The sequence below is a fragment of the Trypanosoma rangeli genome (genome assembly GCF_003719475.1).
Source record: "Trypanosoma rangeli strain AM80 chromosome Unknown Tra_15.4_contig_00451, whole genome shotgun sequence".
NCBI classification, from domain to species: Eukaryota; Euglenozoa; class Kinetoplastea; order Trypanosomatida; family Trypanosomatidae; genus Trypanosoma; species Trypanosoma rangeli.
Window position 1 is genome coordinate 1 of NW_021706197.1, and position 13010 is coordinate 13010.

Genomic DNA, 13010 nt, shown 5'->3' on the forward strand with positions numbered 1-13010 from the left:
CTGGAGCAACAGTGTGCGAACTCCATGAAGTATATTGTCGCGCTATTACACAAATATAGCCTTGTGATGTTGAGTGACGGTCACGCATATTCCTTTTCTTCCCCCTCCTTCCTTGTTCCTCTTTGTTTTTCTGTTCCCCTGATCTGTTTCTTTCCTTCTTCACCCGCCGCGGCGCCATCCCCCTCCCCCCCCCCCACCCACACACACCTATGCAGAGAGAGGCATGTGAGCAAGGCGCCTGCGCCTTTACTCTCACGTGTTTCCATCTGCCTCCGCGCGGCAACTCCCCTTCTCCGGCAGCGGCGGCAGATGCGTCTTCGTGGGGGGAAACCAGAGAAACCGCCGATACAGAAAGATAGGCCCCAACATGAGGCAGATGAGAACCACAACCAGTAACGGCACTGCCCACCACGCCATTTTGTGTGCCAACTCATTCGTCACAGCGTCTGGGATGTCCTAGGCAAGGAGGCTCTCGTGGGGAACCGTGGCAAAGCGGGCCCGCCACACTGTCCCCTCGGAAGGAGTGTACGGCAGCTCATAACTGTGCTGCGCCAGCGCCGAATGCAAATCCACCTCTGTGTCAAACGTAAACTTCACATACAGCGCTTGCACTGTCACAAGCCCCGTCCCACGTGCAGCAGGCGGCAGCAGCGTCGAGAAAAGCGACGCCTGGGTGTCGTTGCTGCGCAGCAGTAAGGCGTACCGCAGGAGCAGCTCGGAAGAGGCCGTGAGAGTTCCCGCCGCTTCTTCTTCCAAGCGCCTCCCCACACGCGCGTCTGCCAGCAAGGAGAGAGACAACGTGTAGGTGACGTGCTCCCCTGACGCCGTCACGTTTGTCACAAGCACGGAGGCTTCCACCACGGTACGGTTGGACAGCAACACCACAATGATCGCTGGATCAACCTGTAGCAACAGCGCCACCGCGCACTGGAACAGCACCAGCCATTTTGCGCTGCTCTCCAACCCCAACGCTGCTAGCCCCGCACCCCCACCCACACGCGGGCGGACGACGAGTTGGTGAACGACGTCCATGTCGCGGGTGTAGTATGAACCGCTCATATTTGGGTCCACGCGAAGCACCAGTGGGAGGCGACCGACGTTCTCCACAGGCGACGCCGCCGCACGGGGCGCCGCGGTTGTCAGAGAGGAGAGCGCTGCAGCATCGCCTGCCGCGCCCCACAGAGGAGCGTTGGCGCCGTAGAAGTGTACGCCGTCCACGGACGTGCAAAGCAGGTAGGTGACAGAGAGAGGCCCAAGACGCTCCTGTGCGGTAGATGCTCGCTTCAGCAACGCTACCGCACCCATGTTGCCCACCTTGCGGAGGGCCGCCGTGTTGTTTGGCCAATCCTTCCGCAGCACCGCGCCATCGTCGTCAGTTCCAACGCGGCTCGTGCCGTTGTTACTTCCGGCGGTGTCCCAGAGACAACCGTCGCATGCGTCGAGAATAAAGACGAGAAACACCGGCTATTTAAAAGGCCCCGTGTCTGCAGCCCGAATGTCAGAGGTCAGGTTGACGCCGCCACATACAGCCCCCGGCCGCTCCCCACAAAACACACACTTGCATGGTGGTAGTAACTCGGCGGCCGCCCCGCAAACCGAGAGACTTGCGGAGAGAACGAGCCCAAGTCGGAGGCCAGCGAAGCATCGCGGTCAAAAAGGCGCTCCAGGCGCAGTGCGGTTGCCGTCACACTGTTGAGGTTGTACATCTGTCCCTCGCGCTTCGCTGAGAGCCCAACGACTGTAGGCGGAAGGATTGTCAGCTGAAGGAACGGCGGCGCCTCCCCGGCAGGGTGGAAACCAACGCCCCCATTGACGCTGTAGCACACGCGGTACCGGGCAAGAGGGGCGACGGAGGCAAACTCCCGCGCCCTCAAACGAAGCGTAAACCCGCCACCTGACACCCACCGCCTCCACAACATGGGAAGTGCCCCACGGATGCCACGGCTTTTGGACGTCATCCGAAGCGCTTTGCACACATCGCCGTCGTCGTGCTCGTCCCCGCCCACAGGCACAAATGCAAGATGCACATCCTCAGCACACGGCACGACGTAGCCCTGCACGGTGAGCTCCGTTTCACTGCCGTGAAACACCGCCAACACCCCTCAACGCGGCCCCAAGAGCGCGTTCACAGCAGGCGTGGAGGTCACCTTCAGCTCTACAGACGTATCAAGGAAGACGGAGGCCTTCCCAAAGCGATAGGGCAAGTATTTCTTTACACACAATTTATACGTGCCATCCGGCACGTAACGTATAGACGTTGGAAGCTGCAGTGTCGTCGATGTTGGCGTAGCACCAACGCCTGCCCATTCACGTGGCTTCATAACGAAGACATCCATCGCATAGGCGTTGTTGACCTCTGGCGAGTCGCAGGAACGCACGCTGCTATTCACAACACGAACCGTCACGCCGGCCTGGACGCCACGTTCACACGCACCTGCAATGGGCAACAACCACCCCGTAGACTGCCGGTGCACTTGTTGAGTGGTTTCGGCGGCCTCGTCGACGCAGTGAAGCGACATGGGCTCCAGCTGCATCGTTAGCCCTGTGGGTATATCGCGCTGCTGGTAATTCACGGCGAAGAGCAACGCGTCACCACGCTGGTCGCCATCGATAGTTAACGCCGGAAGGTACAATTCCCCACCGCTCGCAAAACCGACGTTATGCAAGAAACCGCACCAGAGTGCGTCGGTAGTGAAGCCGTTCAAGTAGCGACTCAGCAGGGGGTCTTGGGAAGGAGACAGGTGCGCGTTGTAGCGCGTGTCAACCAGCCTTCCGAGGTGGCTCATCTGCTCGAACACATGCATAGCACTGAATAGCACTGACTGATTGCCTCCCGCTTCCTCTTCCGGCTCCTCTGGCAGCACTGAAAGCTGCACCCGGAGGGTTGGGGCCCAGGAGACGGCGATGTAGGAAATCCCAACGGACACATAGTGTCTTCCACCGTCAACAGAAAAGCATAGCGAGGAAGGTGAGGACGGCTCTACGCTCTCGTTCGCTGCGGTGTGTAACGGCACCGCAAAGCTCACCGCATCGCTACCGTCGTCCGTCACAATGCGTATATTGTTCTTGACAAATGTAGCGGTCAGTGCGGAGAGGGAGGCGGCTGTAGACACCGGCTGCTGTGGGTCTGGAACGCCGCACGGCTTACCAAGACGGAATCTCGCCAGACGAAACAGCGCCAGTGCCCCTGGGGCGTTGAGCATGCGTATGTACTGCTCCTCCACGCTGCATGGATCCGCCACGTCTGCGGAGTCGCGCGCATCCACCGCGGCTGATGCCTCAATGGTAGCGAGAAGCATCATGGGTGCACTGCCACGTCGAACGACAAGGTGGCGGATGCCGTTCTGTTCCGCCACCTCGTTCGGAGTAGGCCGATGCAGCGAAACGGAAGTCACCGTGACATTCAACACGTGAAAGAAAAAACCCGAAGGTCGGAATGCATGAAGTGGCGGTCCCCCCACATCTTCTTCCTTTTTTTTGCTACCGCTGCACCACCACCACCACCGCTGCCGTCCTCGTCCCTAGCCACGTCAACGCATATATGCAGCCGCCGCTTGGTGGCAACCCGGGTGTGAGCCTCCGCCAAGGTGAGGAGGCCGGGTGTGGTCACCACGATGACAGGCAGCCCCTCACGACTCTCGTGACACGCTGAGGAAAGCAACACGCGTGTCCCCACCCCAAACACACCGCCACGCTCCGTTCGGTGTTTCAAATTGTTGAGTGTATTATCATCATCGTTGGCCCGCAACTCGGCGTGACGCACCGCGCCTTTGCTCATCCGCGGGACAACAAGCGTGCGACGAAAGACAAGCTCAGCAATACGTGACTCATCCGCGGGCAAGTCGCGTCGCAAACGTGACGGGAAAACGGTCAAGAAAAGGTTCGTTCTGGCATACGACGCGCCCCCATTGGTGGAGAGGCACATTGGCGTCGACGCCTCCTGACGAGCAAAGTGCGCGGAGGGAAGTAGAAACACGCCGTGGTCGTCCTCAAGCGTGAGGGGCTGCTTGTAGAGCAGGGTATTGTTAAGCTCTTGTGTCGCCGCCACGTCGTCTTCGCAGTGGGCCCCGAAACGCAGCATAAAGCCACGCTGAATGCCGTAGCCGTTAAGGTAAAATATTTTGCTTGCGTCTTCCATGTAGAGAGTCAGTGTCTGGTTACCCTCCAGCCCGGTACGGTCCTCAGGCGGGTTCGTGTCACGCCGCGGCGCGCCGAAGAACGTCGCCGTCGTATTGCTTGCATCATCAGGGAAGTGACGAAACCAAACCGGAACCGCTGTCGTAAACTGCAGCTGCAGACGTGGATGACTGGCCTCTCGCCACCGCTCTGCCGCAGTCTCCAGGCACATGATCCAGGGCTGCGTGGCGTTCGGGTAGAAACTCACGTTACGGCTCACCGCACCTGGGATGACGAGAATGCTGTCGTCAATCACGTATGGACCGAGCACAGTGGCTGACTGGTTGGCCTCAAAGTCCACGAAGCACGGGTCCCTGTCGTCATCGAGCGGCCGGACGAACATGATACGTCTCCAGCTGCCACACGGCACCACCGCAGCCGCGTCCCTCGCTGCGCCTCCGCGGCACCAAAGCGCTACCGCCACCTCCCGTGCCACAGCACCCACAATGTTTGTGGTGTCCGCCTCATGTGTTAGCCACTCCAGCGCGAGCTTCGTTGGCAGCAGTGCCGTCACAGCGACAACGTCCTCGCTCCCGTCGGCACTAAAGTAGGCGTAGTGCGTGGGCCGTCGCAAGTGCGCGCGCACGCTGAGCTTCACATCAGAGCTCAACCACGGCGTGGAGCGATCAGGTTTAAGGCATAGCTGATGCTCCTGCACCGCGAGGCCGCGAATGAGACTTTGCTCAAGCACAACGTAGTGCGACTCGCCGCCCCCGCCGTCGGATTTCCTCTGGGCGAGAGCCATAGGCCCCCCAAACACATTTCGCACAGTAACGTCATCCAAGCCACGCGGCATGGGCGTGCTGCAGTCCGTGCCAAGGGGACGGAATCGCACAAGCGACATGTTGGACAGGCCTGATCCGCTGATTGGCAGCGTCCAATGCTGGCCCTGCTCCACCGTGACGTGGTCCGTGCGGTTCAACGAGAAGACAGCGTAGACGGCCTCCACCAGCTCAATGCGCAGACCGGTAAGCTCAAAGAACTGCAGCGTCGCCTCAGTTCCCTCCTCGGAAGACTGCTGCTCTGGGTAAATGGCACTAACGCAGAGCTTGAAGGAGCCTGTGTGGGCCAACAGTTCTGGCAGGATAATCGCAGAGCCGTTCACCGCGGTGATAAAGCGGTCGGAGCTGTTGATGTTGAGGAAATGATTCTTGGGCTTCTTGCACGACACCCGGTCCTCCGCGAGAAACATAAAGAGTGGGTTGCCCTGCGCAAAAGTATGAGCGATCAACGGTCCAACGAGCTGTAGACTCTCCCAACGCCCAAGCGTGGAGTGCCGCTTCTTGCGTGTGATGCGTTTCACTGTGCTGCTACCAATGCGGAACCCATCGGTGCGGGGAATTATGAGCCGGTAGGGAATGCCGGTTGGCATAAACCCCCTCCTCCACTCCGTGGCGTCTGCTGTGGCGGCATCCGCGTCTCGGTAGCGCACACACCATTGAAAGCTGTCAACGACGTTGTCCTTCGGTTCAAGTGCCCCAATGCGCGCCGTGTGTGCCTGTGTGAGCGAGAGGAACCAGGACGACATGGAGGTGAGAGGGTTTACATAGCGAACAGCGGCGGTGGTTGTGGCCGTGCTGCTGCTGCATCCCACGGTGTCGCCGTTGACGACCATCGATGGCACCCCTGAGGTGCGAACCGGGCTGCGCCAGAGAAAACTTGTCGCATTGCCACAGTCCACTGCGGGGACAAACGCCGCCTCACCCTCGTGCAGAGCGAAGCCCTCCACAACGAGGTCGACAACGGATGCGTACACAACAGCCACCGGCGTCCCCCCTCGCTGCGGGGGCGATGGTGTGCTGATTGACCGAATCGACTTGACGTAGGGCCGCTGCACAACAAACGTAAATCCGAGCGGGTACACCATGCGGCGCGTGCCTGGCGCGTAAAGACAGAGAAAGAGCGGCTCTCGCGCCGCGCCAAACACACGATCAGCCACCAATGCAGTGGTGTGTGTGGTATTAAGCGTGATGAAGAAATCGGTCGTGGCAGCCGCACTGCGTGTCGCATTCCACTGTCGATAGTTCGACGGCACATCAAAGGGACGCAGGATGGTGAAGTTCATACGACTAATGTGATCGACGACGTATGCGTCGCCTGCATCGTCACGTGTTCGCACCTCGTCCACCGGTGGGTGACACCGCCTCTCAGAGAGGAAGAGCAGCATGTCCTCACGCAGGCCGTGGCCAAGAAGTGGGAGCACCATGTCATTTACGTTTTCAGCCACCTCCACGCGCGTCAGGTGGGTGTCTGCTGCCGCTGTGGGAAAATGAGCCGCGTAGGGGCCAATGAACAGCACCTCAACAGGGTGGATGTCGACGGTGGCGGTGGTGGGAAAAAACACACGGTGATCGTTCTGAAAGGGCATAGGGACAGAGAGGCAGAGACGCATGCAACGCGTGGTTTCTTCATTCAAAAACCCGGGTGGAATCACCACTACAGACGCCCAGCTTTGCTGCCTATGCGTCCATGCCGCCACCTTGCTGCGTGGGGTAACGATACCAAGGGAACGCTGACGATAAAAGAGCGACGTGTTGGCGCACTGAAGCGCCGGGTCCGCCATCTTCGCGTTCCCTGGAGGCGACTGCGCAAAGGCAATCTCAGCCGCGTTAATTGTACTGGGGGACCACATGTGCACATTGAGGCCCCACAGTCGTATCAGTCCGCTGAATCCGACGCCAATATTCAGCTGCGGCAACGCAGCGGCGCTATCGTCAACGTCGTCGTTCACGTCCAGATCGTGACCTTCGTGCGTCGTCGCGGCAACGATGCGGGCCCGCGTTACGGTGATCTTCAACCCAGCAAGCGGCACAAACCGCGAGAAAAGTGTATAGGCGAAACAAAGGTGCCATGTTTGGTTTGCGTCGGTGGGTGTTGCACCCCACAGCCCGGTGTGGTTAAGGTTGAGTTGAACAAACGCCACACGAGTTTGGCCCACCACACCGCCGGTATCCAAGGCCTGCCGTGAAAAAGAGAGTGTGCTAACGGGGAGCATTGTGTCCAGCGCAGCTGGCACCCTGGCATCGGCCGGATTGTGCTCCGACGTTGGCTGCTGCCTCGCACACGACTCCAGTTTCCGCGAGAGGAGCAGCGCCATGCCCTCACGTAGGCCCTCGCCGTCGAGGACGATAACCGGCGATGAAAACTGAGGCACCACAAGCATCTTCGCAGAGGGCCCAAGTGATGCGAGATCAAAGACGCTGTTCGACGCCAGGCCCGAGGGTGGGAGCGCCCACATGCCGCGGAGAGAAACGTGGGGGAAAGTCACGTACACTCGCAGGCGGGGGACGAGGGTGTAGAGCCACATTGGCTGGCCGTCCGTGGAGAGCGAGGAAGACGCGTTGACCCCCGGTCCCCTCCCGTATCCCACATCGGAGTCAGACTCGGGCCCAGCGGCGGCAGCAGCAGGATAGAAATGGTCGTGCGGAGGCCGTGTACTCCGCCCCGATACGCCGATGTGCGACAGCTTCGGTGGAGGGACCTGCGTGGACGCCACGACGCAGACGAAAAATTCTGTGGGCAGTGCCTCTTCCTCCTCTGCGGTGACAGGGTCATGCAGCCGGTCGAGGTGAACGCCTCTGACGGGCGCAACGTCGGCGAGCTGATACATTACCACAGACCGCCCGGGCTCCGGTTCAACAACGGCGCAGCTCTCCCCGGCGAGGACGTAACGGCCGCTCGTGCAGTCAGGAGAAGACGAAAAGCGAAGGTGCGAAATCCACGCGCCTGTGCCAGAAAGGCGGCGGTGGAGGTCGAGCTGCAATGCGCCACTGGACCCGAGGCGAACGCCCACCACTTGGGAGACAAGCAAAGACTCGTTACCGCCGCCCACGACGCCACTGCGGTTGCCCCTTCCTTCCTCCGCCTCCTTCGTGAAAGGAGGTGACGACAGTGGAATGAATCCACGCAGGGCCACGTCCACCACCTCAAATGTGAGGTTGCCTGCCGGCACGTAATTCACACCATCGTCCGAAACACAAATGCGCCCCCGCATCGTCTCGCTGGGGTGGGTGACCGTCACCACACCCTGCATCACGGCAAATATATACTCTTGTTTTTTGTAGCCTCCGCCACACGGCGACACCATCGCAAGCTCGCTCCACCCTACCCTCGCAACGACCTCCGATAAATCTGGGGCAAACATGAGCAGCAGCCTGTCCGTCATCCCACCCGCGCCAGCCACGGCGTAGGTCCCCACAGTACCGGCAGCCACCACCAAATGCACCACCCCTGAAAGCGACGCAATGCGTGTTTCCAGCGGCCACATTTTTGCGCTCGTCAGCGCAGCAATAAGCGCGGGCGTGCTGGTCACCGGTAGATGAACTGCCCCCACCTGATACGCGCATGCGTACGCCCTGGCCGGTGTGCCACAGGGGAACGAATACCACGCACCCGCGGGGCCAACAGCGATACAGCCGCTATCGCGCATGGGTTGCCCCACAGCCCACAGGCTCTCTGCTAGCGACGGCTCCCACACCGTCATCCCATCAAGGTACAGCCCAGTCACCCCTCGCTCTGTATACGAAACACCCACCACCACACGCTCTAGCCCCGCTTTGATCACTAACTGCCCAGCGAAGGCACTTTCCTCGACAGACGTTATAGCCGCCGCGTGAATCGTGTTAGCCGCGGCGTCGTCGAACAACTGACCACAGTGCTGCTCCAAGTCAGCTGCGGCAACAGGATGATCCGTGAAGACGCGAAGGCAACGCTTCGTGGGCGAAAAATACGCCCATTCGTCCATGCACAACTCCTCCGGTGGTTGTGGTGCAGATGTGGTGGTGGTGATGGTGGCATCTGTGTCCGCCGGGGACGCGGAGGCGCTTTCCGGGGCGGTGGTTAGGGCTTCTGATGTGACGGCGCCGTCGTTGAGGTACGCGCACACAAACGGCAAGGATGCTCGGCAGTCCACCGCACTCCACGTACCGTCCGCAGCTACCGCCACGCACCCGAACGGGAGGCTTGGTTCCCCTTTACCCCATTTTGAATAGAGGTGGTTTGCCGCGGTGGGCCACGTCGGACTCGAAGGGAAACTGAGCGCACACTCTGTCTCCTCGTACCACAGGGAGTCCTCGTACCACACACCCACGGACCCACGTGAGATAAAGATGCCGCCAACAAAAACGCGAGGCTGCAACCACGCATCCGTGTGATTTGCTGTCCAGTCCCGCACCAGACGACCGAGGAAGGCATCCTCGCCCCCACTCAGAATGCCAGTCAGGGTAATACGGGGATGGATTGCCCCACAAAACTGTTGCGCCGCCTGCTGACTCATTCCCCCTTCTTCTCCGTTGATTGATGCCGTGTAGAGACGGTAACATTTCTCCGCATACGATGACCACCCAGTGAGACACCCTGGGGGCGGGTTTGGCACCGGCGGGCGGGTAGGCTGCGGTGAGCTGACAGGCTTGTCCCCCGCGGGAACCTCTGACGTCGTCGTCGTCGCATCCCCCCTCCCACTCTCGTTGCTGCCGCTGCCGCTGCCAGCGTTGCCATCCCCGGCGGCAGAGTAGGGGAAGGTGCACACAAAGGCCCTTCGCGGGGTTTTGCAGTCCACCAGATGCCAAAACCCATCGGACCGCATGGCAATGCACCCGCTGTGAGTTTGCCAGTCCACTGTGGGGGCAAAATGGGTGTACGACGGCGCCCCGTTCGCAGCGTTGACGCCATCCCACCAGACGATATCCCCCAACCTGGCGGCACCACCGAGTGCCACAAGCTCCCCCATCTCGCCAAAAAGCGGCTTCAGCAGGTCTCGCAGCCACACATTTTGCTCCTCGGAGTGTACAGAGACCGTCCGCGGAGTAAGGCCTCTGGTAGCACCATTCCATCCATCAGGCGGGTAAACATCAAAGATTCGGGCACAAACGTCAGCCGCCTCAGCTGCTGCCACTCGAGATGTCTGCGGTTGCACGCACCATGCCGTGGTGGCATCCAATGGATCGCCGCCATGCAGCTGAGACCGCGGCAACCACAACTTCCACCCAACGGGGCAGGGCGGGAAAACGGCGGCGGGGTCCCTCTGTGCGGCTGCAGCCACGCAAAAGCTTGCCGTCCATGCGGCCAACAGCAGCACTATTAGTTGCCGCGGCAGCATAGCCCGCAGCGGTGCCCCGGCTTGGGTACAGCGGCAGCAATGGCGCGTCAGTATTGACTTGGGGAGCGGCAAAAACGTCACACTTTTGCAGGCCATTGCAACAAAGTCTGGAGGTGGTGGTGGTGGTGGTGGTGGGGATACTACAATCCCTTCTCTCTCGTTTTCTTTTCGTTTATGCCCTTGTTTTACCTCACACCCCTGATAGGGCCACCACTTCCCCTTTTAAGTTCCTTTTCTATGTTTTTTTTTAAATATTTTTGGTTTTTTTCTGCCGTTTCTCTTAGATGCAAAAGCCGCGGGCACACACGCACAAGTGCTGCAGGCGGCTGGCCACTGCTGCCCACGTCACTTCCTCACCGCACTGCCACCACAAGACAAGGCTAGACGAGAGGGACAAATAATGAAAGTAGTAATAACCCCATGTACAGGCAATACGGAAAAGAACTAACACGTTGACAGACGTGTATGGGGGGGGGGGGGAGCGAGAAGTACACCCATGGAAGCATTGAGCCGACACCCTCCTCGTTCCCAGTCGCCGCCCTTCCCATTCACCCATCCACATCCGCCTTAGAATCCTGTTTTTTTTTATTTTACTCCTTACTTTTTTCTCTCTACTTTTTCTTTTGTTGGTGCGGTGGAAGGACGGAAGAGAGGAATACAAAAACAAGTTTATGCCGTTGGCTCCTCACACGTGCGATGGCACATGACCCACATACGAGAAGGGGGTGATGGCCAGCAGCTCGCCTCGCACATCCTCCGAGATGCCCGTAAGCCCACTGATGAACTCGCGCACCGTCTCCCGCGTCACCTCACGGTTGCCGCGCGTCAACTCCTTCAGCGCTTCATACGGCTTCGGGTAGCCCTCGCGACGAAGGATCGTCTGGATGCCCTCCGCCACCACTGCCCAGTTGGCCGACAGGTCCTTCTCGATGGTCTCGCGGTGCACCAGCAGCTTCCCAAGCCCGCGTCCGATGGAGGCGAAGGCGATGCAGGCATGACCGATTGGCACCCCCAAGTTTCGCAGCACAGTGCTATCTGTCAGGTCGCGCTGCAGGCGTGAGACAGGCAGTTTGGCGGCTAAGAACTTTAGCAGGGCGTTGCTCACAGAGAGATTGCCCTCCGCGTTTTCAAAGTCGATGGGGTTCACCTTGTGCGGCATCGCACTGCTGCCCACCTCCCCCTCCTTTACCTCCTGGTAAAAGAACCCCATCGAGATGTACTGCCAGACGTCGCGACAGAGGTCGATGAGGATCACGTGCAGCCGCGCACAGGCATCGCAGAGAGCGGCCAGGTTGTCGTAGTGTTCAATCTGCGTGGTGCACTGCTGACGCTTGAGGCCCAGGTACTTGGCGAGAAACATATCCCCGAAGCTGCGCCAGTTCACATTGGGGTACGCCACAAGGTGAGCATTGAAGTTGCCGGTCGCCCCACCGAACTTGCCGCTGGCGGGAACCTCCAACAACTGCCGACGCTGCTCCTTCAGCCGCTCAATCCACACCATAAACTCCTTCGCAAGGTTTGTCGGGGACGCCGGCTGGCCGTGTGTACGCGCAAGCATCGGCATGTCCCACTCGCTAAGCTTTCCCTCCAGCGTTTGCAGCAGGGTATCCAACGCGGGAACGTACGTAGCCAAGATGGCGTCACGCAGCATCATTGGAATCGCCGTGTTGTTGATGTCCTGCGACGTCAGGCCAAAGTGCACAAACTCCGAGACATGTGCGAGACCGCAGCTTTCCATCCGCTCCTTCAGGAAGTACTCCACTGCCTTGATGTCGTGGTTCGTCACCCGCTCCTTCTTTTTAATATCCTCGGCGTCCGCAACAGAGAAACGATTCACCGCAGTCTCGCGCAGCTGCAGCAGCTGCGCCTCCGTCACCCCCCGCAGCGGCGCAATCGCCGGCACCTCCTTACAGAGGGCAACAAAGTACTCCACCTCCACCCGTACACGGTACTTGAAGAAGGCGTACTCCGAGAAGTACGCGCGCAGCGGGGCGGTGTTCGACTTGTACCGCCCATCCACGGGGGAAAGTGCGAGCAGCGGGACGTCCCGCATGTAGTCCACAGCACCCTCCATTGATAAAACCCTGGCGCAAAAAGCAAGGATGCACTCAAACTAATGTATCTCTTTCTTGCACCTGCTTGTAACCCTCAATTCTTCCTTGCAAACAAACAACAGCAAGACCCGAGTGTAAGCCTAGGCTGAGGCAGGATACCTGCTTCTTCTACAAGGAAGGAAAGGCCGTCAAAGAAAAGAAGATGGACAGTTCCCCTCAGAGAATAGCACCCCAACAACCCCCCACGCAGGAAGTGATACATCCCCACCACCACCACACCACACACACCGTGATACTCAGGCATGTTTTTTTTGCGGACAAACAAATAGACCTGTTTTTTTGTGGTCTGCCATATCGCCGGGGGCCTCGCCAAGGGCGCCGGGCGGGGTCCTCACGCAAGAATACCGACAGCGTCCTCCACAAACACATCAGCCACGCTAAACTCACTCATGACACTGAGACGCTGCCGCCCTATCGCGGCGAAGTCTGGGGGCTCGCAGTGCGGTGTCGTTGAGCACAGGAGAAAGACGCTGTCGGGCACGTCGTCGAGCACGCCAACGTTCTCTAGCCTCTCCCACTTGCCACGACGCACCAAAACGGGCAGGGGGGCGCCGCACACTCCGCTTCCGCCGCTTCCGCATCCTCCCTCCGGTGCAAGACAGCGCTACATACGTCGCGAGGGA

The 13010-nt window shown here is 59.7% G+C and overlaps 5 protein-coding genes and 1 pseudogene across 5 annotated transcripts, besides 3 other annotated features; all 6 read right to left on the reverse strand.

Annotated features, from left to right (window-relative positions):
• The first annotated feature begins 89 nt into the window (after positions 1–89).
• Positions 90–161: a microsatellite.
• Positions 162–456: 295 nt separating this feature from the next.
• TraAM80_08698 (uncharacterized protein) lies at positions 457–1305 on the reverse strand (the record flags this gene model as incomplete). Its single annotated transcript, XM_029385435.1, has 1 exon — positions 457–1305. The coding sequence occupies one exon, from the start codon at positions 1303–1305 to the stop codon at positions 457–459; it is 849 nt and encodes a 282-aa protein (XP_029234705.1).
• Positions 1306–1505: 200 nt separating this feature from the next.
• On the reverse strand, positions 1506–1958 carry TraAM80_08699 (uncharacterized protein; the record flags this gene model as incomplete). The annotated part of the gene is made up of 1 exon (XM_029385436.1): positions 1506–1958. The coding sequence occupies one exon, from the start codon at positions 1956–1958 to the stop codon at positions 1506–1508; it is 453 nt and encodes a 150-aa protein (XP_029234706.1).
• Positions 1959–2102: 144 nt separating this feature from the next.
• On the reverse strand, positions 2103–3302 carry TraAM80_08700 (uncharacterized protein; the record flags this gene model as incomplete). The annotated part of the gene is made up of 1 exon (XM_029385437.1): positions 2103–3302. One exon carries the CDS (start codon positions 3300–3302, stop codon positions 2103–2105), a length of 1200 nt encoding a protein of 399 aa, XP_029234707.1.
• Positions 3303–3403: 101 nt separating this feature from the next.
• Positions 3404–10369, reverse strand: TraAM80_08701 (uncharacterized protein; the record flags this gene model as incomplete). The annotated part of the gene is made up of 1 exon (XM_029385438.1): positions 3404–10369. One exon carries the CDS (start codon positions 10367–10369, stop codon positions 3404–3406), a length of 6966 nt encoding a protein of 2321 aa, XP_029234708.1.
• Positions 10370–10381: 12 nt separating this feature from the next.
• Positions 10382–10408: a microsatellite.
• A 550-nt stretch (positions 10409–10958) lies between these two features.
• TraAM80_08702 (putative adenylosuccinate lyase) lies at positions 10959–12347 on the reverse strand (the record flags this gene model as incomplete). The annotated part of the gene is made up of 1 exon (XM_029385439.1): positions 10959–12347. One exon carries the CDS (start codon positions 12345–12347, stop codon positions 10959–10961), a length of 1389 nt encoding a protein of 462 aa, XP_029234709.1.
• Positions 12348–12585: 238 nt separating this feature from the next.
• Positions 12586–12616: a microsatellite.
• A 107-nt stretch (positions 12617–12723) lies between these two features.
• On the reverse strand, positions 12724–13010 carry TraAM80_08703 (hypothetical protein; annotated as a pseudogene).